This window comes from Rhipicephalus microplus, chromosome 6, assembly GCF_043290135.1.
Source record: "Rhipicephalus microplus isolate Deutch F79 chromosome 6, USDA_Rmic, whole genome shotgun sequence".
Lineage (NCBI taxonomy): Eukaryota > Metazoa > Arthropoda > Arachnida > Ixodida > Ixodidae > Rhipicephalus > Rhipicephalus microplus.
This window is the reverse complement of record NC_134705.1, coordinates 136,739,916-136,766,971: the sequence shown is the minus strand read 5'-3', so window position 1 is coordinate 136,766,971 and position 27,056 is coordinate 136,739,916. Positions and strand designations below refer to the sequence as shown.

Sequence of the window (27,056 nt, the reverse complement as noted above, 5' to 3'; positions counted from 1 at the left end):
TCGGGATATGCGAGCTGACCTGATGATTTAGCACAGAACTCTTCTGCCACGTCGACCTCTCATCTCTGTTTAGAGAGGGCTAGAGCCTTGAATGGTGACCGCTTAACGGAAACTGTCTGGAGCCCTCTCACTGTCCTCCACAAGTGTGATAAAGGCTAGCGGGGATCTAACGGCATGCAAAAGGCAGCCCAGCGTTGTCACTCTAGCTTGTCTATGCGGCGTTGTATCTTCTTCTGAAGACGTCTAGCGGCTCGTAAATCGCCGATTGCATTCGTGCGTCGGTACCTTTGTTCCACACGTCGTCTGTGAGCCTGAAGTCATTCTAATTCTATATCAAATTACATTACTATCAAGAGCATGTAAGCGTGCACACTGTGTCTTCCACTGTTGTCTTTATCACCTCTTCTTAGTCAAGTGAGCTGTTCTTTTTACAGCGTTGTTCTATGAGAGATTCCAACTTGGTCCAGTCCACTCTTTGGATAGTGCGCGTACCTTGCAAAGTGATAATCCTCTGATCTTGACATATGTGGGAATGTAGTCACTCCGTGTGTTTCTATGTCCGCAAACTATCCTGCTTATCTGACGAGAATTCAAGAGACAAAAGCCTAGTCAAGCCAGCTGCTGTATCTAGGGCCACGTAAAGATGTGGGACTGCCATAATTTAACAAGCACAGCTTGCTGCCTGAAACAAACGTTAACAGACTTCTGCCCTTTGCGCTGATCTTCGGGCTTCTTCGTAGCGTACGGTGGGTACCTGTTGATGACCCATGGGCTAGCAGTGAATTATAAGATAGATCCTAGTCTTCGGGGTTCAAATCTGCTTAATATACGACAGGTAGACACCGACTACAGTGACAGTAAGACTTTTATTTCACTCTTAAGCATACATATTAGTTATATTTGTCAGGTGGTACCAACTGAAGAATTTAGGTCAAGCTACGCGAATAAACAGCACGACCCAACTGTTTTCACAAAAACAAGCCAAGATAAATTATTCGTATTCACAGAGTCTGATAGAGCTCAATAAATTTGGCTCTCAAATGACGATGATGGGAAACATCTTGGTGAAAACGAACCGACGGATATCTGCAATGCGTGATGTAAGTCCCCGTGCATTCCACAGAAACATTGTTGCTTTTCTGACCTCCTTTCCTAAAAACAGTGCCTTTAGTGAAAAGCTGCCAGTACTGAACCCAGAGTGTCCAGTACTCAAAGTGCACTTCTGGCTGAAGTTTTGTGCATGTTGTGTAACACCATATGAATGGCATTATTTAGGGGCGTAGAAGAGCAATCACTTGGATATCCAAGTTCCACTGCTCCTGTATTGTCGCAGCTTCCTAAGATGGAGGCGTCTTCTGCTGTGATTCTTCCACAAGTGGCGTGCGCCTAAGTAGCAGCCACTCTTTAGCAGAAGATCTGCTCGTTTTCCCGCTTCCATAGTCTGCCTTCGCCGTGGTGCACACTGCAGCGGGCACCATTCTAAGATGCGTTGACTTGATTCTTGTAGTTGACTGTGTTCTTCGCAAAGACCTTCATTGGTGACGTCGTCGTCTTCACCGAACTTTTTCAGCGTCCTATTTGTGGGTAGGGCTATCTCGTACCATTCGCCTAAGAATAGAAAATTTCTCCTATATTTACGGGCAGTCTTTGAAAGATGCACTGTGAGAACCTTGACAATTAGGTCACTAGTAAGGTTGCGCTGCATTTGTTCTTGAAATGTCGTTCTAAGCATCGGGGGAACACTTCGAGGTTCCTGCACGTACTCTGCACATGGCCGATCTTCTGTCAGTTATACCAATGCATAGGTCATGGAATAAATGGTCGGACTTGGTGACAAAAGTGGCCAACCTTCTAATTCCTCTTAGAAATGAGCGCTTGTGGCATTTACGCTCAAACCAATGCATAACTACCGCATTATGATTAACGGCGAAATGATATTTTACCTCCAATCATACAAGTTCCTGGGTGTTTTAATTGAAAGAGACCTCTCATGGTGCCCACATATATTATACATGAAAAGGCGGTTGACAGGCATCCGCCATTTGTTCACGTTTTCCCTGGAAAGAACTGCGTAATGTCCACAGCCGCTATGTTGCGACTATACACGGTTCTTTTTCTTGGATTCATTCGGTACAGCTTGCCTGCGTTAACCGACGCCTGTCAAGCAAGTATACGAATGATTCAAAGTGTCCAAGCTCAAGCACTCCGGCTTTGTCTAGAGTTGCCCCAAAGTGCATCAACACTGGCAACTGTCGCTATCACAAGGGACCACCTCATCAAGACCCACATTTTCGTTGAAGCGCTGATGGCACACATACGATTCTTTGCACAAGCTCCTTGTCATCACCTAGCCTCTCTACCAGTGGACCGACCACGCACATCTTGCTGCAAAAGAGTGACCACACATGGTGACTTCTTCCGAACTTCGTTCTCTCCGGTCGCTAGACATGTGAGTCTGCCATACCGATAATTTGTTGTGCCTTGCAAAACCAATTAATATTATTACCATACCTGACGTCCCAAAAAGCCCATTTGACATCAGCGGCTCTTGAGCACATCACTCTACTTCTCCTGTATGAAAAATACCAAGACTCAATACATATATACAATGACGGATGGGTTCGGCCGAGCACCTCAACCGGAGCAGCCGTAATACCAATGTAGGTTACGACGAATAAATTCAAGACATATCACGCAACAACATCAACGGCCGCAGAATTGGCAGCCCTTCGTACCGCGTCACAATTTGTCATTGATCAACCTACCCGCAAGTGGGCTATTTTCTGCGACTTGAAGGCGGCAATGGAGCCTCTACTATCAGCCTTACGCCATAGATCGCACGAGCAGCTGGTTCTAGAATAGCAGAGGTTGTACACCACCTGACTGAGAAAGGGCACCAAATTACATTTCAGTGATTACCCAGTCACTGCGGAATCATCGGCATAGAACGGGCCGATCAAGCTACCCGCTCAACCCACGCAAAAGACCATGAACTGCTATTACCACTTTCTAGGACAGATGCTTGACAAAAGCTCTGCCGGATTGCTCGCCAAGAAACCACGCCACAGTTGAATCAGCCGCACTTCAAGCTTGCCCGTCTGTACTCGCTTCACCCTATGTTAAATCTGCAAGTCCCGTCGAGGCTTTGCCGAGCAGACCAGACCCTTTTATGTAGACTGTGGATGAGCTTTGCGTTTACCAACGTCTATGCTTTCCGCATTGGGATGGCCAACACCGCAGCCTGTGACCACTTTGGCAAAGAAAAAACTACCCGGCAAGCCTTTGTGACAGCCTGGAGTGCAGTAGACAACAATCTTGCCTTTGAAATTAACTTAGCAAATCAGATAGTCAACTTCTGTCGGAGGAAGGAATTCTACAATATTGACAATATGCAACTTCACAGAAGAAGGACCTAAAAGCGCTACCCCACTTTTTACGATCAACCGGCCTTTCTGAACGATCTTAACGAGGAGGTCTTTGTTGTGTGCGTTTATGTTTTCTCATGAGTTCACGCAAGTTTTTTTCCCACTCTATCTACCGCCTTTTTCTCGCTGCTATTTGCCCACCTTAAGCGCTGCAGCTAGCAAACCGGATGCCAATGTCTAGTTAACCTCCCAGCCTTCCTTTCTCACCCTCCAACTTTCTTTATCTCTCTCGCTTTTCATACGAAAGTATGTCATCATGTTACTTCAATAAGCACCGCTGCGGTGGTCTAGTGGCTAACGTGCTCAGCTGCTGACCCGCAGGTCGTGGGATTGAATCCCGGCTGCGGCTGCTGTATTTTCGATAGAGGGCAAATTGCTGTAGGCCCGTCTGCTCACATTTGGGTGAACGGTAAAGAACCCCAGGTGGTCGAAATTTCCGGAGCCCTCCACTACGGCGTCTCTCATAAACATAGGGGGGTTTCGGGCTGTTAAGCCCCACCTACCAATCATCATGTTACTTCAATATTGCGAACTAAACAACTCTCTGTTTTCACTTGAGTCGGCGAAGTGGGGTTAGTATACGCCCGGTAGGATTCGACGGCAACTTGGTGCAGTGGCTGAAAGTGCGTTGCGTTGATATTCATCGCTCCTTGTGTGGACACCATACGCAAAAAACAAAACAAAAACAGTGATGGAACAATTCCAAAACTATGCTGTGAAGTCATATTTACTTCCCTAAATCAATTTATTGATTGATATGTAGGGTTTAATGTCCCAAAACCACCATATGATTGTGAAAGACGCCATAATGGAGGGCTTTAGAAATTTCGACCACCTGCAGTTCTTTAACGCGCACCAAATCTGAGCACACGGGCCTACAGGATTTTCGCCTCAATTGAAAATGCAGCTGCGAAAGCCGGGATTTGATCCCGCGACCTGCAGGTCAGCAGGGGAGTGCCTTAGCCACTAGACCATCATGGCGGGCCTTCTCAGAATCAAGTACATTCAAAACCAGAAGGACCGATTGTGTGTTGACGGACTCAGCTAGTACGCTGGGCCTACTTTCACTGGCAGTCGAATGGGTTATATTAGTGGCGAAATCGCTTATGCTTGTTTGTCTATGCAAAATTAGATGGCGCCACCACACTCAAGCGCATGGCCTTTTCCTTGGAGGTATGGCCACAATCTGGCGTGTAGCAAAAGCCTTGCAGCCTACGGCGAGAAACGGTGATGGTATTGACTTTTGAAAAAAAAAAAGATTTGCACCTAATTTTTGTCAGCCATCAGGCGAAAAGCTGACGTTCAACCCAGTAGTGGCGGCGGCGAATCAGCCGGCCATCGGCGACAGTGAAGAAGACCAAAGGAGAAGTCCATTAGGTCACGTGTTCCAACGTGGCAGCAGCCGTTCGCCACTGCGGAAAGCCGTTTATAAAGTAAGTAGCCACCTCTACCTTATGACTTGCTCAATATATGGCATGGTGTGTATATGTCCATAGGAATAATAAAACGAGATGACATTAGTGGTTTTCACAGCATGTACATGAAGTGAATGATCATTAGTGGAGCGAAGCATCTATCTGTCCGTCTGTGTGTGCAACCGTCCGCGCGTCCCTACATCCATCCGTGCTTCTGTCCGTCTGTCCGTCCATTCATGCTACCTCTCTGTCAATGCATTCTTCGGTTCATCCGTCTGTCCATCTGTCCGTGTGGGCGTCCATTCCTCTGTCTGTCCGTCCATGCTTGCGTCCTTCCGTTCATGCTTACGTCCGTCCGTCCGTGCTTCTGCCCATCCTTCTGTACGCCGAGCTTCTGTCAGACCATCATTGTGTTCATCCATCTGTGCTTCCATTCATCCATCCGTGCGTTCAACCATTTGTCCGTGCGTCCATTTGTCTGTCCGTCCATGCGTCAGTCCGGACGCACGTATGGATGAACATACAGACGAGGGCGCTTCGCCCAACTCATCATCATTTACTTCATGGATATGCTGTGATTTTTAAAGCGGACTGATCTCGACGGAGGTGGCGAGGTGGCTAGTGAAGGTTGAAGTTTGCTCATTTTTGGTGTTGAAAGCTTCTCTTTGTAATTATTCACACAACCGATGTAAGCAAAACGAAGGATAGCCAAGCAAAACGGTAGCCAGGGATGGGTCTGGGTGTCTCTCAGTCGAGCAGCTTTGTTTTATTGGCGTACATTCATGGCACTGTATGTCGGCTTGAACGTCGGGTCGTAACATAGTGAATTATCGGTCGGCCAGCCCTACTGGAAGAAATTTATTTGTCAGCAAGTAGCCACGCCTTTCTCGTTTGCGCACAAGTGGCTGTGCTGGACTGAGCCGATATCACAGTGTACCGGCTGATAATTGTAATTTACAGATGACAACGGTGTTATAACATATGTAGTTTTAGTTTAAAAAATCGATGCGCCTACAATCTTGCTAATGATACCAGTGTACCTCGACTGTTTAGTCTGCATTCGGTCAGAAGAGGAATAGCGTAGGTAGGAGCTAGTTTATTGTACATACATTGTTGACACTCACGACGCGCTAATTTGCATACACACAAAAAAAGATGCATGCAGGCACAGGTATGAAACCCATGTGTCATTTGCCTGTGCGTCCGTGTATCTTTTTGTTTTCGTGTGCATTTTAGCGCCTAGCGAGTGTTTTACCTGCGCATTTGTGTGTCTTTCTTTACGTGTGCAGCTTAGCGCGTCGCCAGTTTGAACTTCTGTTTCTTGTTTACACGTAACAGATATGGTGTCCCATTGAGACTCAAATGGTCACTAGATATCATAGGTATATATATCCACCAGTTACAGTTTGTAGTTGTCGGTTTCGCAAGCCGCATATGTACGGTCCGTCTGTGTTATGTATGATGGCAATGTTCATGTGGTTATCTGTCTTTAATGTGCGGCGCTATTTTGAGACATTGTAACTGTGTTTACTGCTAGAGTGTAGAATGTGCATGGCGACTGTATTCTTTTTCAGATGCGAAGCAGCTCTTTGACTAGCCTGTGTAACGCTGTCCCCCCGTGCGACTAGAACGACGTCACCTCACAGTACACGGCGACGTCCCTATCTCGTTCACCTGCCACGCGCTCGCCCAATGCCACGTAGATAATTGCAGGCCTGCTCACAATACCTGCAGCGGGCTCTAACGTCAATTCGTTTAGACTGCCGCATTTCGCTGCACAGACGTGCCTACGCTTGCTCGCGTCACTCGACAGGCCAGGTTTGTCAAGCCTGACGAAGATTTTAGTGGCAGGCTGGTGTACACCTGTTGACAAAATAAGTCGGCACATGCGAGCCACGACCGCAATCTAATAAAACTGCATCGCCGCGCCTTCTGACGTGGAGAGTGCGCATGCGCGTCTTTTCAATTTCGCGGCCATAAATTTTTACTTTATTGCAGCATACCAGTGATTACAAGTAGCGTTTTGTGCTAGACGTCACTTTCCCCATTCCGTGATTCGCTCAGTTCAGCAGAAGCGCGGTGGTAGTGAAGTGTACGCTACCCGCTGCGTCCTGATTAAAGCTATTGCATATCTTGTCTCAGAGCAAACTGGTGTTTTACACGTCATTAATTCTCTTTTCTGCACGTACGTTTTAGTTGAAGCGTACCATGTTATAGTGAAACACGAACGCGGGAATCGAAAACATAGAAGCGTTGTGCCGAAAGAATGCTTCAGTTTATTAACATAATATAACAAGATACAGACAACGTGCCGTAAGGAAAAGAAATATTGTGCGCGTAACATCGAACACATTTTTGCCACGCGGAACGCGCTGATTTTCGCCCACTAATAACGCCGCTTACGTAGACACCTGCACCGGAATTTCTGCGAAAGAAGCTTTTAACGTGAAGTTCGGCTGCTCTGCATTGTCTGTGAAGTGAGCCGAGTACACTTTCCCGCCACCGTGCCTCCGTTCAACTGAGCGCATCATGGAATGAAAAAAGCGACACCTAGTACGAAACGCTACTTGTAATCACTGGTACGCTTCAAGAGAGTAAAATAATATGGCTGCAAAATCGAAAAAAAAAAACACGCATGCGCACTCGCTACGACAGATGACACGGTGATGGATTTTTATTGGATTGCGGTCGTCGCTCGCACGTCCTGACTCGATGAAAAAGTGTTTTCTTGTGTCCCTGAACTTCAGCGTGGATAGGCGATGCGCCTTGTGCACTTGATATTCGCAATGTGTACGGCCGTAAATCCGAACGGTCAAGCAAAGACGCGTGGTGAATTGTCGCGGGATATGGATCGAAGTCGCGAGTGTTCTCGTTACCTAAGAACCATCAAAGAACGAAATGGGAGTGCATCGTTCGTCGATCTGACGTTGCCATTCGTTTTCTTCGTGACCCGAAGGTACGTGTGCCCGTACTGCATATTTCGAAGTCATTCCAATGGTACCATTTTCACCATATTCCGTTCTTGCTCCAACATAAAACTGTCGTGTGCGCTTTTGACTTGTCCTTACATTAAAATAATAAACATGTGTGGCGGTAAAATTTCAAAACAAGCGTTTTTTTTCAGGGTCAGTAAACTAGCGCTGCAGACTTCTTGTGTTACCTCGATTTTTTTGGTTGATAAAAATGAAACGAATGCTGTTGCAGTACTTAGTGAATCGGTGTTGTGCATATTATTTTCTTGCTGGTGTTTTTACCCCTTTATTGCGGTATTATAATATTCCACCAGTCTCGCCAGCACCTTCGTCTAATATGTTTCTTTGAAGTTCAGCTGCGTGTAGACACTTGCGATAAAGCACTTTTATAAATAGTTTTCATGTGCGTGAGCTCTACTTCAAGCTATAATGTTTACAAACCACTACCAACTATACCGATCAAAGTACCGGAAGTGAAGATGTACACACGGGGCTGCCCGGTTTATTCTAAATTCAAGGAGTACCAAGAATTTTACCAGGCCCTCAGTTATATGAGCGGCTACGAACTCGTGCTAGAGAGGCCAAACGAAAATGTCTTGTCGGGCACAATAATTTTTTGTGAAGTGAAAGATTTTGTCCTCTCTTGCAATAGACATCATTCTGATATTGTGAGAATAACAGACTTGTGGCAGCAGCATGCACTCTCCTCCATAACTACGTGTCTACGATGACACATGTTCGGAAGGGTACAAAAGAAGCTGCTGCAGAAACTTTGTCAATGAGTAGCAACAAATCTTCTGGAAGTTCTAGATTGTGTGTGTGTATTTGTTTGTGTGTGCGTGTGTGTGTGCGTGTTGAAATAAGAAAACGCATAAATAAAGGTTATCTTATTTCGCCACTTTGTTAGGCCATGATATTTTGCTCTGATGGATCGATCACACGTTCGATAGCGCACAATCTTTCTTACTTTTTCCTGGAAGATATGGCTCACAGACAAATCTCGAAACGCTTTCAGGCGTGATACCGTACCTAAATCAGTGCCTTTTTGTCACAAGAGACAGAATAAAGCTGCTCAGCACGTAAAACTAGCCACTAATGCTATGTGTTTTAACGGGAGACGATGGTGGTGAGAGATTCGGAGCCTCCCGTACGCGTGCTTCCTCGGGCAAAACGAGGGACGTCGTGGTGGCACTGAACAGGTCTGAAAATATCCTTCTGGTGGCATTGGCTCACCGTGGGTCACCTCTCTCTGGCTTCACCCTCTCCACCGCTCGCAACGTTCGAGCGCACATCGAGTGAACACTCCACACTCCTTCGGCTCGTTTATGTGCGATGGAGAGGATGCCGGAAAGCGAAGCTCCTTCTCCCGCCAAATCATGCACCGATGCAATTTGGCCTGACATGGCCGTCGCCGGCGTTGCGAGGGTTAGCAGAGCTGATTGCGTTCTGGAATGGTGACGTCGTGCCGGAAACGCCGATGAGGTGCAATCCAGGAAAGGCAAACGCAAGCTTCGGCAGTGGAAGACCACGGTGTCGGTGGCCTTCCGCTTTGGTTGCTGTGGTCTACTGCACCGGTGGCTTAACATGCATAGCCACAATGTATGTTTCTGGGAACCCATCGGTTTTTCCCAATGAGTCGATGAATACACCAACCTGCGACTCGGTTATTTCTCGGTACTCTTCTCGAAAGGCAGTTTCATAGGGTTATGCGATTAACCCTGGGTGTACCATAACCCACCAGAGTTTTTCTGAAATATTTTAGCGTTCGGCGAAGCTGTGGGAGCCAGATAATTGCTGCCGCCAGGTACCTCCTGGGTAAATAGGTACAAGCGCACTTTCGGCCTGGTGCTCGGTAGAACGAAGTCATAGCCGCTCGGCAAGTTACCCATTCCATGGGAAATTGGCGGCATAGAACCATCACACCTAAAATTAAGTTCATCCTATCTTTTTCAAGCCAGCAAGTTGCGTTCGAGAAGGGAGAAGGCGCGTGGGTAACACCAACGAGACGTGAGCCAAGAAAGCCTATTGAAAGCGCTCACAGCGGAAGGCCAACGCCGGCGAGTCCTTTGACATCTCCGTCATCGGCAACGTCTTGAAAGCACCGCCGCGCACCTCCCGTCGAAGCACCCACCCGCCAGTACCGGGCTCCGCCGGCTGATCTGGAGGTGACCTAGACGAACGATCCGGACTTTCTCGAAGACGCTCCTCATTGCCGTGTGCGTGGGCGCCTTCTCAACCCTCGTGCTATAGCTCGCTTACAAACTGCCAAAAGAGCAGGTTCTGTGCTTTTTAGAGAAGACGCTCACTGATCGCGGCGAGGCATGTCGACGCGCACCTCATATATATATTCGCGGAAGCCTTCGACGTTGCCGTTAGTGGAGTAGGAGAAGAATAGCTCGTCGATTACATGCGTGACGGGTGCTCGCTGAAGTGCGTGTCGGCTGGAAAGGAACTACCCAGCGCGATAAGTGGAACGAGCAATAATATGGTCCTAGCCAACTTCTACGCCGAACGTCTGTAGGAACACCTCAGCGGGCACTCCACCGATCACACTGCCATAGTAGTCACGGCAAAACGCGCGCCAGTTTCGGTCCAGCGTCCGTGTCCTCCCTTAAGAAAAGATCTGCTACGCCAGCCATCACTTCAAACAAACCTTCCATCACTCACTGCAGCACCCACGTTCGCGCCGTTGAACTCGTGACGTAAGCGTGCCGCCAGGTTTGATGTGCTAGTCTCATCGTGGGATTAGCCAGGTGCGTGTTTTATTGCATTTTGCTGGACCGAATAAAAGTTTCTTCACTCACTCAACCTGTGACGCCACTCATGCCACCATGCGCAATGCTGGTGCTTAGCATTCATTGAGGGTTTCCTTTGGGAATATGATAATATTTAAAGAATGTTTCTACAAACAGCAAAAGTGGTTCAACGGAGTCGACGCACTCTAGTCAAATCAGAATTGTAAAACTCTTCGAGCGATTTGCCCAACTCCTGCACTCAATGTATGTACTGAATTTCAGAATCGTGACCTCAATCTGGCAAAGGATTGTGTTCAGTCTCGTTCAGCTGAAGGTTCAGAACACTGTCGAGACAGTGTGCCTACTGTGAGGAAGTGAGGGTTCCTAGCACTCATACAAGCGTGTATCCACACGGCGAACTTCTCCACGGAAAGCTCTTCCACAGACGATTTTTTCCGTGCGGTTTCTGCATTTATGCTATTTAAATTTTCACATGCTCATTGCATCAAATGGTTAGAATACTGGAAAATCATCAGAGTAATAACATCCACTCTAGAGTGTCATGTGAATTATAAAGTGTTTCAATAAATCTTCGTCAATACGTTACCGTGTACGCTGACTCTCATGGCATTATAATAGCTACTATTACGAGCAGGCAGCTGTACATAAAACACTCCATCCATTTCGTTGCTGACCCTGTTTGAAAGTTAAGTTGATTAGTATGTGAGAAACATTTATATATTAACTAAAGAAACTTACTGTTGTTCTCCCCATCTGTAACGTCTTGTGAAGTTTGTATAGTCATTGGTTGTTTGATTCACTAGATCCACTATACATCTCTTCTTTGTCGTTACAGTCGTATTTACAGTCCATATTATGCTATTATTGGAGTAAAACTGGAATAAAGGTAAGTGATTTTTCATCATAAGCCAAAATTGTTCAGCACCTGAAAGAAAAAACAAATGCCAGGCCTGCAGGGAAAGCGCAGCATAGTCACAGCGAAAGCCAGAAGAGCGGCCTTTCTGGGCCTTTTCTAAACATTCATAGCAAACCTGCTGCAAGCACATTTGCTTGATAACCTCTAACACATTATTAATAAACCTTTTACTGTAGTAGGCTGGCATTTGCTATGCTATTTTTCTCATTTTAAGGGTATCCGATAAAAAACTTCCGAAGAATTTGTGCCAATTGTTATGCAGTGGCTGATGATGATGAGGAATTATGCCTGAAGTGGGTATGCGCCACAGTTAATAGCCGAACAAGAACCTTTTGTAATTGGTCGAAGAACTGACGACGTACTCGTTACGCTAGTCGCATTGTGCGACGACTGTTCTAAAACTCCTTATAAGTTGTGTCAACGCAATTGCTTTGCTGACACCAAGACCGCTTTAGTGTTATACAAATTTGTGCCACATTTTTTTTGTGGTGGCCAATTATTGTAAACGAAAAGCGGCAGTGATATTTCGTACGATTCTAGCTATTGCAAAATTGAACGGTGTCCACCAGAAAGATGCAATGCAAAAATCAAAAATATAAGTGCATTTCTATCCTAAAAAAAACGAATGTTGTCTCGGAAAGCTTATTCTGAACGTTCGTTATTTTCCAGAGTGAGTGCGAATATAGAAAACAAAACGTCGCCCAAATCCTTTAGAGCCGACTACCGACAACTAAAGAGTTGTTTAAGTTCTCAGGTATAGCTTGGGTGTAGATCAGAAAACTTTAACAGGTGATGTTGTGATTTGAGGAGTCGTTGACCAATTCGCGGCTCAAATTTAGACAAATGAGCAAACAGCTGGTCGGACGAATGAAGTCCGCGTCTTGGAAGAACAGTTCCAAAGCTAACCAGGCGTTCGCTTCAAACATTTTTCTCATGACTGGTCATCATAGTGCTCTTTTTACCACCAAGAAACCACATTTGACACCCGCAGGAGCCATTCAGGTTATTTTTAATTTCATTGCATCAATAGGCAGTTCGCTTAAGGCAGCCATTAACAAACTGTCGAAATTCACCTAGAGCAGTGAACTCGAGAGGTAAGGAACCATGTGACCCTATTGGGAGCTTCAGTAGCTTCGTCCAATGCAGCGCCAGTCTGGTTGCTTTCGGTTTCCCGTGGATGTTGAAAAAAAAAGTCAATAATGGTCTGCCAACAACATAAACATTATAGGCTTCATGTTCTTAGCTGTCTTATGTCGGCGAAACTATTCATAGTGACGTTGCACACGCTAAGTTACAGACCCGCAGGTCACGGGATCAAATCCCGGCTGTGGCGGCTGCATTTCCGATGGAGAGAAATGTTGTAGGCTGGTGTTTCCAGATTTGGGTGCACGTTAAAGAACCCCAGGTGGTCAAAATTTTCGGAGCCCTCCACTACGGTGTCTCTCATAATCAAATAGTGGTTTTGGAACGTTAAACACCACAAATCAATCAATCACGCTATGTTACAGAAGATCACTCTGTGCGCAGACCGAGCGCGTGCAACAACGTGACCATCAGTTGCCGTGTAACCACTGACCGTTACAGCAGCGAGCCTTTTTCCACTGCTAACCAATTTTATATTTGGGTGTACTAGTGGTGGAAAAAAATACATCTGCTAGATAACAGCTACAATTGCGATGCTCAAAATTGCTGATATTGTTCAATGGTGCATGCCGTGGGATTTTCGAAGTAAGAAATTGCACATATAAGTAAAAGTGTGGCTTTCCGAACACTGCATTTGAAATGAGCATTTGTATGTGCCTTGTAATGTCCTGCTCAAGGTTAAGGTGATCGCTGGAATAATTTGACAGCTATTTGTACCGAAAAGCGTTGAATTTGAGGCTAAAATTTGAATTACAATACTCTAATGCAGAACCCGTAGATAGCACCAAAAAGAAAGATTTTCCGCGAGTCAATTGGGCTCGTCACCCATCATCATCGAATGGAGTTGGCTCTATATATTTAGGGGCTATGCGAAAGTATAGAAGAGTAGCCCTATCTTGGCTGTCGTTCCCTCAACTTTTTAATAAATGACGTGACCGAGCAATCCATTATCACTATGGGCACCAAATTACTGTAGCTCAAGAAAATACTATTCGTGGTATTGCAATGTGAATTAACAAATAGTGCAGCTAGAGCATATAAAGTTTTCACGGGAGGAGACGAGGAACAAAAGCAGAAGACATTGCATTATGGCCATATTGTGTAAACGTCGTCTTCACTTGGCTGTTTTGTACTACTTCTTATTTTTTCTCTTGGCATTTGTAGTCCAATATGAATTTGTATTAAAACAAGCAGAGCTGTCAAATCTAGAATAACGTTATAGTTTTTTCGCAAGGGTGAAGCAATAAATTTGATAGCAAGATATGGGAGGTTAAACGAAGAACGACAAGTAACTTGACACTTGCAGTGCTCCGCTTAAGCACAGATTACGCTAGAAAGGAACTTATAGGTGCACAGAGGAAAAAAAACGGACTAACCCTGTCACCTTCGTTAGGCCTTTTCGTTTAGGGCGCGCGCTGCATGTGTCGACTGTGTGGAGCGCGACGCTCATAAGGCCATACCGCACGTTCACGTTGCAGTAGCGGCGCCTTCTACTCAAGGAGAGCAAGAGAAAGTACGCACTGCTACGTTTGGCCACTCGTCTTTTCCCATCTAAGAAGAGGGGTGGCACAGAGTCTACATTTCGCACTACAACACGTTCGTACGCGTGGTCAGGCCAATAAACATTTATTTGTACAGCGAAAGCTGATCCAGGCTGCGGCGGCTGCATTTCCGATGGAGGCGGAAATGTTGTAGGCACGTGTGCTCAGATTTGGGTGCACGTTAAAGAGCCCCAGGTGGTCTAAATTTCCGGAGCCCTCCACTACGGCGTCTCTCATAATCATATAGTGGTTTTGGGACGTTAAACCCCACATATCAATCAATCAACAGCGAAAGCTGTATATGGCTAGGAGAAACAAAAAGTCATTCAGAATCGGTGCCATGAGCGGTCTCCATTAGCTGCTTATCACTTACGCCAGTGTTAGCGTCGTATCCAAGCCCACGTGCCAGCAGCTACGTTATGAGGGACGTCACCCATTTCATAGCAGCCATAAGAATAACATAAAAATGACCAGATTGGTCACTCGGGCCAAAAAGCGGCTTTGCTACGCAGCTTCACCCCGCCGTAAATGTTGACACATTACTCACTGCTTCAAGAAAACACGGGTACTAGTTATTTATTACAGTATCTGTTCTAGTTTATATACGTCTACGTGTTTTATCGTACGTGATAGTGGTTTGAGTCCGTGTTTTTATTGTCTGCGATTGTACAGTACGATATCGTCGGGCTGGGATAGGGCATGAATTGGATGCGAAAAAAGTGCACATGGTGTCGACGTGACGGCAACGTTGTCACGCTCCGTATTCATGAGCATTTGTGCCAATGAAGAAGTACAGGCAGCAGCAGATAGATGCCATGAATGATATGCGATAACGTGCCTGGCATGCGTCGTGATCGTCACTTGTTTCCGCTGCCTCTCAATTTGGCTGCTGCTAGGTACGAGCGCCATCAATACTTTATTGAGTGCGTATTGCAAAGTCAATGAAGCCTTAACCTAACGTTTCTGACATTGTGCTGTTTGGTTCAGAGATTTTTTTTTGTGCTCTTCGCTTCGCGTACTCTTTTCGTGGATTGCTTCACACGAAAGAAAACTGTCTGGAATGATTCGCAGCACGTTTGCGAAAAAATTCTCTTTTGTCTCAAGAAATTTGGTTGCCGCTCACGTTGTTAGGTTTTCTTTGTGCCGCTACATGTATTCAAATTCACTGAATAAGTGAGATTTTGTAAAAAGTGCAGCGATGCTCAGTATCGTTATCTGTGCCATTCCCAAATTTTTTGAAGCTCGAACGAGCGCAAATAGACAAGTACTGTATCTAGAAAAACGTTTGCCAGCTAAAACTAGGACGTAATCTTTCAGTAAACACTCCTGCCTCGTTAACGGCTAGCATGACAACTAAACTTCTTTGTTCGTGCTGCGGCAACTGCTTGTTACTGTTTTTCACGAAAGAGCGATGTATAGTGTCCAGGAGAAAATTAGTGCGAAGGTAGGAAAGAAAACGTAGCCGACATTTTTCTGTTCTTTTTTTCGGCTCGTTCCGGAGTCAAGTGCTGAGGCAAATATACTGCCGCGTCGCGTTGTGCACTGTATAGTTGTGTCTATTTATTGCAGTTTTATTCCGCGTTGGTTAATTCTATATTGTTGCGTATATGCCTAAATATTGTGTGATTATATATTCATGATAGGGCAGCTGCATTTTCGCGTCTCGCAGTACATTGAACCTCTCTTTATGCCTTCGTTTATCTAACAATAACAAAGTGGGCATGTGTCTATGAAGAATATCACTTGAAAATAAAAATTCTTGCTCCTCCAATGATTATTATATTGTAATAACTTTTGTGCATAGACACAAATTGGCATCGTGTGCTTGCCGCTTGAGTGGTGCAGCTTACACGTGCAGCTTAAGTATGGCCTCAAAGATGAGCGTGAACGTAGAAGTGGTCTCGGAGGCTGTAATATAAACCTAGCCACTACAAAATGGCCTTCGACACAGTCTTTTCTGCGGTCTGCATCTCTGAGGCTGCAAAGTTTCACCACACCTGTTTGGTGCGCTGCGAACCCAAATCAGCCCAGGGGCCTATGGAAGCGTTCTCTCTTGATCTTTTGTATTGCTCTATAGCAACCACTTACCACTGGTGATAGGCATCTAGGGGAGGGGGCAGGGTGGGAACTAGCGTGTTTTAATCATTACCACGAAGATGGCCCTATCAGCGCGTGGCAGCGCGCGTCTCTGTGGGGGGGGGGGGGGGTGGGAGGGGCTAGGGTGTTTTAGGCATTTTCATCAAGATGGCGCAATAAGCGCGCGGAGGCGGGCGCTCTCATCTCCCACATGGACTTTGCCCCACGAAGAGGATAAGGTGGATGCTCGCACACGCGCCCTTATCTCACGGTAGAGAGGATCGTACGTCTTGACTGGCTTGTGGCTTGCACCGGAACGATTTTGTTGTAGTTACCGGGCACAAAAACGTCACTGCAATCCTTGCACAGTCTTCGTTTCCGAAAAAAGCGCTCTTTTCAGACACAGCGAAGTAACTGCTGAGACGCTTATTCACGTTCATATTTACTATCGGCATCAAATGAAACGCGTACAGCAGAGCGCGTGACACAAGCCTTATCAATGGCTTAGTGCGCGCCGTCCTTAGTGATTTACATAGACAGGCCCTCACATCCGGTGTGGCAGCACTGCGCGATCCCCCTATAGATGTCTATAGTGAGATAGGTCTACTTGTATTCCAGGTATGGTAATGCTATTTGAAAGGAACAAAATAAAAAAAATACAGAGTAGCTAGTGCAGCCGAAGGCGAGTATTGTATCACTGTTTGTCATCAAGGAGATAATAATCAACGAAGGCCTGGCTAATTTTATTTATAGTAGACAAAACTCGGTTCACAATGCTGGAAATTTCACGCTGTTTCACTTCGTGCCGGTAAAGCGAAACAATTGGCTCTCTCTCTTCCGAAGAAATTCTCGGCATTTCCAGTTTAAGTGAAGCCATTTCCGGTTCGTCTCTGTAAGAAGGGTGCATGTGAAGCAGCGCAGGCGAATGAGATACGACGATCGTTTGAAAATCAACCACAAACCAATTATATTTCTCTATTTGTTTTATCTTACCAACGCATTCATTGCACTGCGACGCTGAAGTAAAAGCCAGGAATCGCGAGTGACAAAATCAAAAGCGGTTGGCACGCCCACGATTGCCACCATAATCACCACACGAAAACTAGGGCAAAAACGGAGACAATGCCCTCTTTGGGGATCACGCAGTGCTCCCGACTGGATGTGCACACCTGTCAATGGTGATGACAGGACGGCCAGTACTATACTGTTTCTAATGCGTGAAACACGCGCTCCGCTGTTCGGATTTCATTTGACGCTGATAGTACGTGTGAGTACGTTTCATGCGTTATTTGTGGGAGAGAAACGCAGGGCACGTTTCGATCTTCTTGCCATGCTGCTTGTGACCATTTCCTTTGTTTCTATCGCGTTCATTGCTTCGCCTTTGCAGCAAAGCTGTAACTTTTTTATATGTCTTTTTTTATGCCTTATTTTATGTATTTTAAATCAGGCGAAGCGCGAGAAGTGATTTACTTGCGTTCGTAGCGCTTGTCTCCTCTCCTTCTCGCCCCTCGCTCTGCGATATTAGAAGCGCAATCGCGCTCAGTTATCTCGCTCGGTTGGCGTGCCAACTACGGGAGAGATAAAAATAGCAAGCTGTGGCGGGCAGAGAACGGAATTCACAGTAAGCTACGCACAACACTTGAACCATGAATTAGTCGGGAAGTCAGATTAATCGGGCAACCCATATATTCCGCGGCTCTGCGGTGTGCGAACCCGGGGATTTCTAGTTCCGCTAAGGTCTTTTCAGCATTTCCTAAAAACAATGGGTGAGCACAAAAATTTGGACCCATTATTATACTATGTACTGATTTTGCATTAGTACGTTAGAGTAAACCTAGTTCTATGTAAGCCTGACTAAACTGACAGAAATGCCGTGTCGCTTTACTAATTGGTAAATACGGCAGCCAAGCTTCTGCCGGGAAAATACGTTTACTGAAAGGCTTGAATTCGATTTGTCTCAACTACATAGTTTTAGTTTCTGTCAATTTTGCCGTGTAGTCCAAGTGGTGTCAAGTAATTATAGACTGCTTTTTGTTTATGAAATTCTTGTAGCCGCAGTTTCAAAATTTGTGAGACTTCAGATAGTGTCACTCAAATACACTTGATGTACTAAATGCTTCTGAAAGGTATGACAGTGTCGCTGAATCCAACGTTTTTAAATGCAAAACTTTTCTTACCGAACTGCGGCAAAATTTGAGCGCGTCTATCTATCTATCTATCTATCTATCTATCTATCTATCTATCTATCTATCTATCTATCTATCTATCTATCTATCTATCTATCTATCTATCTCTCTATCTATCTATCTATCTATCTATCTATCTATCTATCTATCTATCTATCTATCTATCTATCTATCTACCGCCTACGACTTTTAGCTCTCCTGGCCCTTTCGATAGTGATATCGATACCAAATTCGGTATGACCATAAGATGACTGTACGACGAGCATATGTGACTAATCATAACAATTATCATATGTAAGACATAAATGTCGTGATTTGCATTTCACTGTCTTGCTGCTCTTGCGGTGGTTTCACTCATATGACGTATTGCGAAACTGGTATGGTATGACATGACTACATGGAGAACAGAAGTGACATATCATAACGTGGAAATCATGTGGTGCAGGTCATGAAAGTCATGACTACACGCCACGCTCATAGAGCGCTTGCGTTTGTTTCGCTAGCTTCACTAATACCAAATTTAGTATCATAATACGTAAATGGATGACGAAAGTATATGACTACTACAAACATGATAATATTGAGATGTGTGTCATATTGGAACTTGACTACATACCATGCTCGTGATGCGCTCGCGGCCGCTCCGCATGCTTCACATATAACAAGTTTGGTACTACGTGACGCGAACGGACGACGAAAGTATATGGCGCTTCCAAAAATGATAATCATGACATGCGTGTCATGTAAAATATGTATACATGCTACGCTGATAATGCGCTCGTGGTCGTTTCGCATGCTTCAGATTTACCAAATTTGGTGTTACGTGACTTGACTGGATGACGAAAGTATGTGACCAGTGTGTTGAAAATGCACGTGCATTTTCGTAAACCGTGTGAATGATAACGTTGACGTACAGAGAGACTCTCGTGCCGTTTTTACCTGTGTGGCGTTTGTAGCCTATGTGGCTTGTGTTTTCTTGAGAGCTCGTAAGTGATTCCTTTTCTGCAATGTCACGGATTCTATAAAAATGCCGCAAAGATGACAGATCCAAACACCATATTTATGAGATGCGTGTTATATAAGAGCATGACAATATGAAATGCTCACAGCATGCTCGAGGAGGTTTCGCTAGCGCCACATTAAATTGTTGGAGAATGTAAGTGCCACGTCCGAACGTGTAATCATGATATGCGTATCATAAAACGAGGCTACATCCTACACTCATAGTTGGCTCGTGGCCATTTCGCTAGCTCCACATATAGAGAATTTGGTATTACGTGAGGTGAACTGTTCACGAAGGTAAATGACACGTCCGAACGTGATACTCATGATATGCTTATAATGTAAATCATGACCACATCCTACACTCATAGCGAGCTTGCGGCCATTTCGCTAGCTTCAGATATACGAAATCTGGTATCACGTGACGTGAATAGACGACGAAGGTAAATTACACGTCCAAACATGATATCCATGACATGGTAGTAATGTTCGGCCCAATTTGCGTACACCTCGTAACATTGTGCTGGGTTTAATGTTACCTATCAGCCTTCCTCATTCGTGCTTCGCATATAATAAAATCTAACTGTACGTGCGTTCTGCCAGTGTTTATTCCAAGTGAGCTTTTCTTCGTCAAACCAGTGTTGTTGCCCTGAAGAAGACAAGTCAACTTGCCGAAGCACTCTTTCAGCCATGTTCATTCTCGAAAAACTTCTGATCACTTAAAGCCTCTTCGTGCCTCTGAACTACAGGCTCGTTTGTTACTCAAGTTCTGTAAGAAAACCATGCACGCCGTTATAACAAGCGTGATTTAATAAAACGCGATGTGTCCTACTCGCGATTGATGGCAATATTCGCATCAATTCGGATATTTTGGGTTTAACGTTTGCTCATTATTTCCATATGTCAGTTGTAGATTAAAGCTGCATTTATGATTTTACATTTTCACACTACGTGTAGATACCTGTTTTTTTTTATAAAACACATTCAAGAAAAAGTGCATCTCAATTGTGTCGATTGACTGTCGTCCCACTGAGAAATCAGTCAGCTTAACTTTCCCTTCTTAAAAAAACACGAACAAAATTGTAAAAAAGAAGATTGACTATATTATTGCCCTATTGCCCAATCGGCCAGTTGATTTGAAAGAAGACACGAGTGCATTTCACTTGCATGCGGAGTAAAAAAGGAAGGAATCCGTGGAGGCCCTGCTCTTCACAATTTTTCATTCTTTCCCTCTATTTGGGGTCTTCATCATTGACGCAATTGATGAATTTTTCTGTTTGTGATTTGTTTATAGTAGGATGCCCAGACACCAGTCGGTAAAATGGTCCTGCTGCTGCCGAGAGAGCATACACGGTAGGTAAAGGGAGTTTCCGTCCCCTGTATTTACCTTTTCAATTGCATAAACATACATCCTCTTATTATTATGTTCCTCCGCTATACCTACTGTCCAACCAGCTTCACTTCTCAGATGTGCTTTAACATTACACATCGTTCGACAAGACTGTGGCACTAAGTCAACTGCTCATTATACAGTGCTCTTGTACAAATTAATATATATCGCTAAGTTACCGTGTAGGAGGTATATCTACACTTTCATTGTTTATCAAAACTATCTAAAAAGATGAAGACTATAAAACAACATAAATATCAAACTTACCATCTTGATCTCTGGTGGCACAATGCGACGGTAGCCACAGTGTATAAATGCCAAAAAAATTATAAACGTAACAGTTTTGAAAATGTGTATACACTTGATCATCATGTTGCCATGTATTCAGCGCCTTGAAATTATACATTAAACCTTGGTCGCGCAGTGTTCTACAGCTGTGCGCTTATAAAGCAGGAAGACGGTACAATTCCAACAGATTTCTTTGATGTCATACGCTTGTGCAGACAAACAATGCTTCTATTATAACATTTCTTGGTGTCATATGGCACTTTATGTATGCATTATACTGTAAAAATAACCATTTTTGTCGTGGGCAACTATAGCGTAAAACATGCGTGCTTTATAGCCCCGCCGCGGTGGTCAATTGGCTAACGAATTCGACTGCTGACCCGCAGGTCACGGGTTCAAATTCCTGCTGCGGCGGCTGCATTTTCGATGGAGGTGAGAATGTTGTAGGCCCATTTGCTCAGATTTGGGTGCACGTTAAAGAACCCCAGGTAGTCAAAATTTCCGGAGCCCTCCACTGCGGCGTCTCTCATAATCATATGGTGGTTTTGGGACGTTAAACCCAAAATATCAATCAAATCAATACGTGTCCTATAGGATACGGGCTCGACTAGATAAAAAACGGAGCATGGTAAAATAAGAGAATAACAATTATATGGTTATTCGTGCCGCCATTATTTACGTATATATCCACGAGTAAAGATGCACCAGCCTCCTCTTTCTGCGGAGCGAACATCACCTTTCCGGCCGGAGCCGTCTGCGGGCGTGTATCTCGTGAGCGAACCAGGGGGGGGGGGGGGGGGCACCAGTTATGGTCTCAGTGTTATCGCGGCAACAATCAGCACTTCGCTCTTGCCCCCAGACTAAGCGGCAGCTTCTACTGGCGGTGCTCTCAACACGAAAAACAGTGCCAAAAGTTTACCCTGGAGCGCCCGTCCACTTACAGATGCGCTATACACATAAGCTGCCACCAGCGGCCACACACGACGTATAATCCTTAGTACCAGCATGTGCTGCTGACGGAAGGCGCTTCTCTTCAATGTCGTCGCTACGCATGAGCCTTATCTACTGTGGTTGTGCCACTCGAAGCTTGGTTACTTAGCAAGCGCTTGTTTGCTGCGAAAAAAAAAAATACTGCTTCGAAAGCTTCTAGCCTTAATTTTTGCTTCGTAAGACATTCAAATGTGTTGCTAACGCAACCATTGCTTCGTCGTTTTGGTGAAAGCGCGACATTTTTTTTATTACCTAATCTTCGTTTTCAATTTAATGAGGCAACCTTGTATAGGTTGAACTGCAAGACAAGAAGCAGTATAAAAGCGTCCCGGATCTGATGTCATATGTAGCATTCTTTTCACGGTACACAACAGAGATCTTGGACACAATTTGTGGAAGCGTTTATGATGATGATCTCGTGAAACTACCTTATCCTGCCCTCTCGACGGATGCAAAAAGCTTAGGGTGGATACAAAAATGAACAATTCGAAAAAACCCAAGATATCAAATTCTACTCACAGTTTCATCCAGTGAACTGCCTTACTACCTAAGACAGCCTACACTATAGTGTAGGCTGTCTAAGCCAAAAATGGCCAAAATGGGAGCAACGGCTGTTTTTACTCCTTCAGACCGACTGTTACTCTCCGAAAAGACCAAGCGGAAAAAGATGGCCGACTTGTTCGAGAATGGGGGAGCAACTGTATTCATCTTAAGTTTGTAAGGGAGCAACGGAAGGAGGAACCGCTGTAAATGCTCTCGTCACGCAACGGTTACTCCCCGGCAGGACACCGCACACAAATATGCATGCCGCCCACATTGATATTCATGGGCCAGATTATTGTTTGTTCTGTGTGCCAAACTTCACCAAACCAAAACAGTGAATTATTTTAGCATCCGTAGATAATAAGATAGCAGCGCTGACTGAACACAGAAGGCCTGAGAATACAGTACGGCAAACACCTAACACACGCAGCAGCAGAATGGAGAGTTGGCACGTCAAAGCGGACCGAACGCCGAAACACGTGCAAAACAACGATAAAAAAAAAGCGTAGACACGCCGTTTGTCCGCGAAGTAAGGGCGTCCAAGTCGTACAAGCACCGAAACACGTGCATAAGGAGCCCCCCGCCCAGATATATCGGAAAAGAAAAAAAAAAAAGCGGACCCAGACGCGCTTCTCATCAGCCATACACTTAGTAGCACGCTTCACCGTGTAGTTTGAGGGCAGAATGACAAATCTGCGCCATCTGCGCCCGCACGACAAGTGTGGCGCTAGTGTAGCAAACGATGTAAGTTACAAAGTAATTTTTATTCAGTGTTTATGCTGACTAGCACTAAATAAAAATTACACTCAACTTTTTATATTTATTTATGAGTTTTAGTGTACCTCAGTTTTTTTTTATAATTGTATTAGGAGAATACACTGAAATTATTGCGCTGACGCCTGTGCTGCCAATGCTGGACGTTTTTTTTTTCGGCGCAACTAGGTTCGCGTTCGCACTACTTACTCATTTTCATATGGTCTGTGGTTGGCGAGCACATGGACGTGCGTGCTTGTGAGCTATGTTTTGATCGTGTGTGTGTGTCGCAGATTTGCGTTTCTACTTATTCGTGATGAAGGTTAGTGTATATTTATCTTTATGGAGCGCGAAGTAGTTGTGGATTTTGCTGCTGGGTGGAACAAACACATCGTAAACACGTCTTCAGCTATCTGCAAGCCTGTTCGCTCGTCGGACAAAGGACTGTGCATGCATCAGCGTGCAGGTGAGTGGCATTTGCAGCAACATTTAATGCTCTTACAATACATTGTTGAGTGGTTGCACTATTAAAAGAGATATGATTTGCTCTTTCTTATTTACCGTATCCATTGCTAGCCGTATCAGACTAAATTACTTCTTATTACCGCCTGCATACCCTCTTGCTTCCCCTGTCACCACTGCAGTGCCAGTGTACTTTTGCAGTTAAAAGTTCATTTCCGCAACACTACCTCGCTTGAAAAAACATTGGGGCGGGGTTGTAGCTGCATTCATACTGGCACTTTTCTACCATTGGCTTTATGTAATGTTAACGGCTGAGTGTTGGGGCCTTGGGCCGCTTTTTTTAGAGATGTAAATTGTATGTAAATCAGTAAGTGAACAAATCATTGTCGCATCACTTCACTGGCATAGCCAGGCGGTTGCGCACAGAATTTTTAGGCCGGGCGTAAGGAGCCCAAATTGACGACCATATTCGCTTGCCCGGCCTATTCAGATAAGCGGACCCCCCCCCCCTCCCCGCACGCCTAAAAAAAAAAAATCTGCCCACATCACTGCGTCACTTGCTTCACCTCTGCGCTGAACGTACTATTTTATAAGTGCACCATCAAGCGAGCAGTTTACATATTGACAGAACAATTGGAGGAGGAATGACCCAAATCTTTCAGATTTCTTTAGTGATGCAAAACCTTAGCAGATCTGAATATTGTAAAAGACAATCATAAATGCTGTATGTTCTCGTTAGCGCTGTCATTATTCTGCATCATGAAATCTTTATGCGCTGTGAAAACTTGGCATGCCGTTGAAGTCACATATTGACGTTAATACCATTTGACGAAAATTTCGACAACCTCAATAACGCCGTTTGGGATTTGCCGCATGGACATAATTAGGCTGATTCCCACTTGGCTGTTCTTAACCTGACTTCACTGCTACCAAATGAAACAATATTTGATGCATGTCTTTTACTTTTTTTTCAGGGATATGACACAAATTTGGTTATACTGCAGATAAAGATGCTCCCAACGATGCTAAGGTACAGAAAGCAAGTGAATTTTGGTAAGTGCAGACTTTTTGTACTACGTATATGAAAGCATCGCTTTTTAGGGGCAAACTGTGCATGTGTTGGCCAGAGAATAGTTCATTATGCCACATGGTTACACTGGCACTGACAATTCGACATGGCTCCGCTGGCCCGTGTGTGTGCTCACACTGTTACCGTTAAGATAAAATGTTTATGTTTTCATTGCAGGGATTGCTGTTTGTACTAAAAAGCCAACTGCCAAGATTTGTTTACGCTGGTACTCGTAAAAGTATGCTTTTCCTATTTACATGGATTTTGGCTTGCACAAAGCATAACACTTGGGCCTAGATTCACAAAGCTGTCCATGTGCAGGCCTTCATAACAGCGTTTCTTGATTTGCCTTTACCCTGTTTTCTGCAGATGTTTCGTGGGTTTAAAAGTGCCACAGCATGTTGACCTCCCCCACTCTGAAATATTCGCGTTCAAAGTTCCGCAAGAGTGGGCTTAACTTTCTTGTGCACCTCTTTGCTAGTCCAAGATACTGAAGTGTTATGCTCTTACTAGAGGTGGCAGTGTTTCTAATGTCTGTATTTCCATCACATTGACCAAGTATGCGATCTTGGCTTGACTGGTAGCACATCTTCAACAAATGTCTTTGTGGCACATGTAGAAGGCAGTACAAAATAAATAGCAGACATTCACACCGGGAGCTAACTTCTAATAATGCTTTTTTTTTTGGAAACCATGGTGTGCTTATTCCAATTTGTCTAACATGCAGTAACCTGTTTGGCTGTGAACCAACAAGACGTTGAACTAATAAAAGCTTCACATCTTGTTGCTCTCAAATATATATGTATTGGCAAGCTATCTGTGACACTGTCAAACAAAGAATCAGAATATCTGTGCATGCCTTAAGATATATTGCTTCGTTTACATATCTCGTGGCTGTGACTCGTCAACCGAGTGAACAAATGCACCCTAGTTTTCTAAATTTAAAGCATTTTTTGAAGGTAGCACGGTCTACATTTATTTGTCTATAGTTTTGTCCAGCTGTTTGCGTCAGGTACAAAGAAATATACTGAAGATTATCATGTAGCCTCTGCAAATGGTTGCTTTCAAGCAGGCTTTGCATGCTTGGCTTGTGCCTACAGGTATTGCACAATTCAAGACGCAGCAGCGTATGATAGAACAGTAGAATCGAGAGCAACTATGTGCACGAGCTAAATAAGTATTTTAACATGAGCGGACAGTACGTGTTATTTGCCACACACATGACCTCATTTAGAATGCCCATTGGTGAATGGGCTCATAGAAATGTCACTCAGCTGTGTATAGGAAACAAGTTAACTGAACCTAAGGGTATCTTTAACTGCCACAAATATGCCTTGTTGAGGTGCTGCACATTTTCTTCCAGAATATTGCTGTCTGAGACATCATGTGAAGAGCGTCTACCACATCAGCATTTATATGGCTTGCCAAGTAACGTTTGGCCGAACCTTCCTTTTTTTTCACATTTCGTTTTGCAGTAGACATCCTAGAATGTAAGCGCTGCTGCAGTGTGTGTGACTCATTGTTACGAATTGATTCTGGCATGTTTAACCTCACACTTCTATTTTTTTTCTTGCAGCAATGAGATGCTTCACATATGCCTGCGGTGACGTTCTGCTGCGCTAGCCTGATGGAAACACCAGCTGCGAAACTTGAGTTCTTCAGAATTGGAGAAGTTGCCCTTCTCTCACCAATGATGACACAGACTGCCCTATGCTAGAAATTCAAGATTGTTTTTCCACGGATGATGCAGAAAACCTTTGATGTATTATGGTGTTTGTTTAGTGCTGGCTGTGGTGTGGCGAAGTCTACTTTTACGTGTGGTCACACGTCGCCTCATAAAAAGAACAATAAAGCATTTATTTTCCTTTCAATATTGTCCACTTTTTGTGTTAGAAGCACCCAAGCAGTGCTCTTCCAAGGAGCTCTCGCCATGTGTTAAGCGTGTGACAAGCATACTCGAGATAAATACTCATTTCCCCAAGGAGTAACTGGAAGCATGTGCAGTTGGTTTTCAAAGAGTAACTGCGAACACGTGGGAGGAACGGTAAAGAGTAACTGTTGCTCTTAGAAGAGCAACTGGTGGGAGTAATGGTTGGTCGGCAGGGAGCAACTGGTGGGAGTAACTGTTG

At 44.7% G+C, this 27,056-nt stretch overlaps 1 protein-coding gene and 1 long non-coding RNA gene across 3 annotated transcripts in view; one reads left to right on the top strand and one right to left on the bottom strand.

Moving 5' to 3' along the window:
• The window catches only part of LOC142764955 (uncharacterized), a 41,144-nt gene extending 19,898 nt beyond the window's left edge, over positions 1-21,246 (bottom strand). The window contains exons 1-3 of one of the 2 annotated variants that reach the window (XM_075865496.1): positions 21,090-21,246; positions 11,307-11,493; positions 11,155-11,243 (exon numbers count right to left, since the gene is read on the bottom strand). In XM_075865496.1, coding sequence (XP_075721611.1) covers positions 11,155-11,243; positions 11,307-11,493; positions 21,090-21,228 — 415 coding nt within the window. In that variant the 5' untranslated portion in view covers positions 21,229-21,246. The remainder of the gene's footprint in view (positions 1-11,154; positions 11,244-11,306; positions 11,494-21,089) is intronic. The other variant, XM_075865497.1, reaches the window with a different exon arrangement.
• A 2,385-nt stretch (positions 21,247-23,631) lies between these two features.
• LOC142764954 (uncharacterized) lies at positions 23,632-26,798 on the top strand. Its single transcript, XR_012883981.1, has 2 exons — positions 23,632-23,862; positions 24,833-26,798. It is a non-coding gene; the product is annotated as an uncharacterized LOC142764954 (long non-coding RNA).
• The last annotated feature ends 258 nt before the right edge of the window (positions 26,799-27,056 follow it).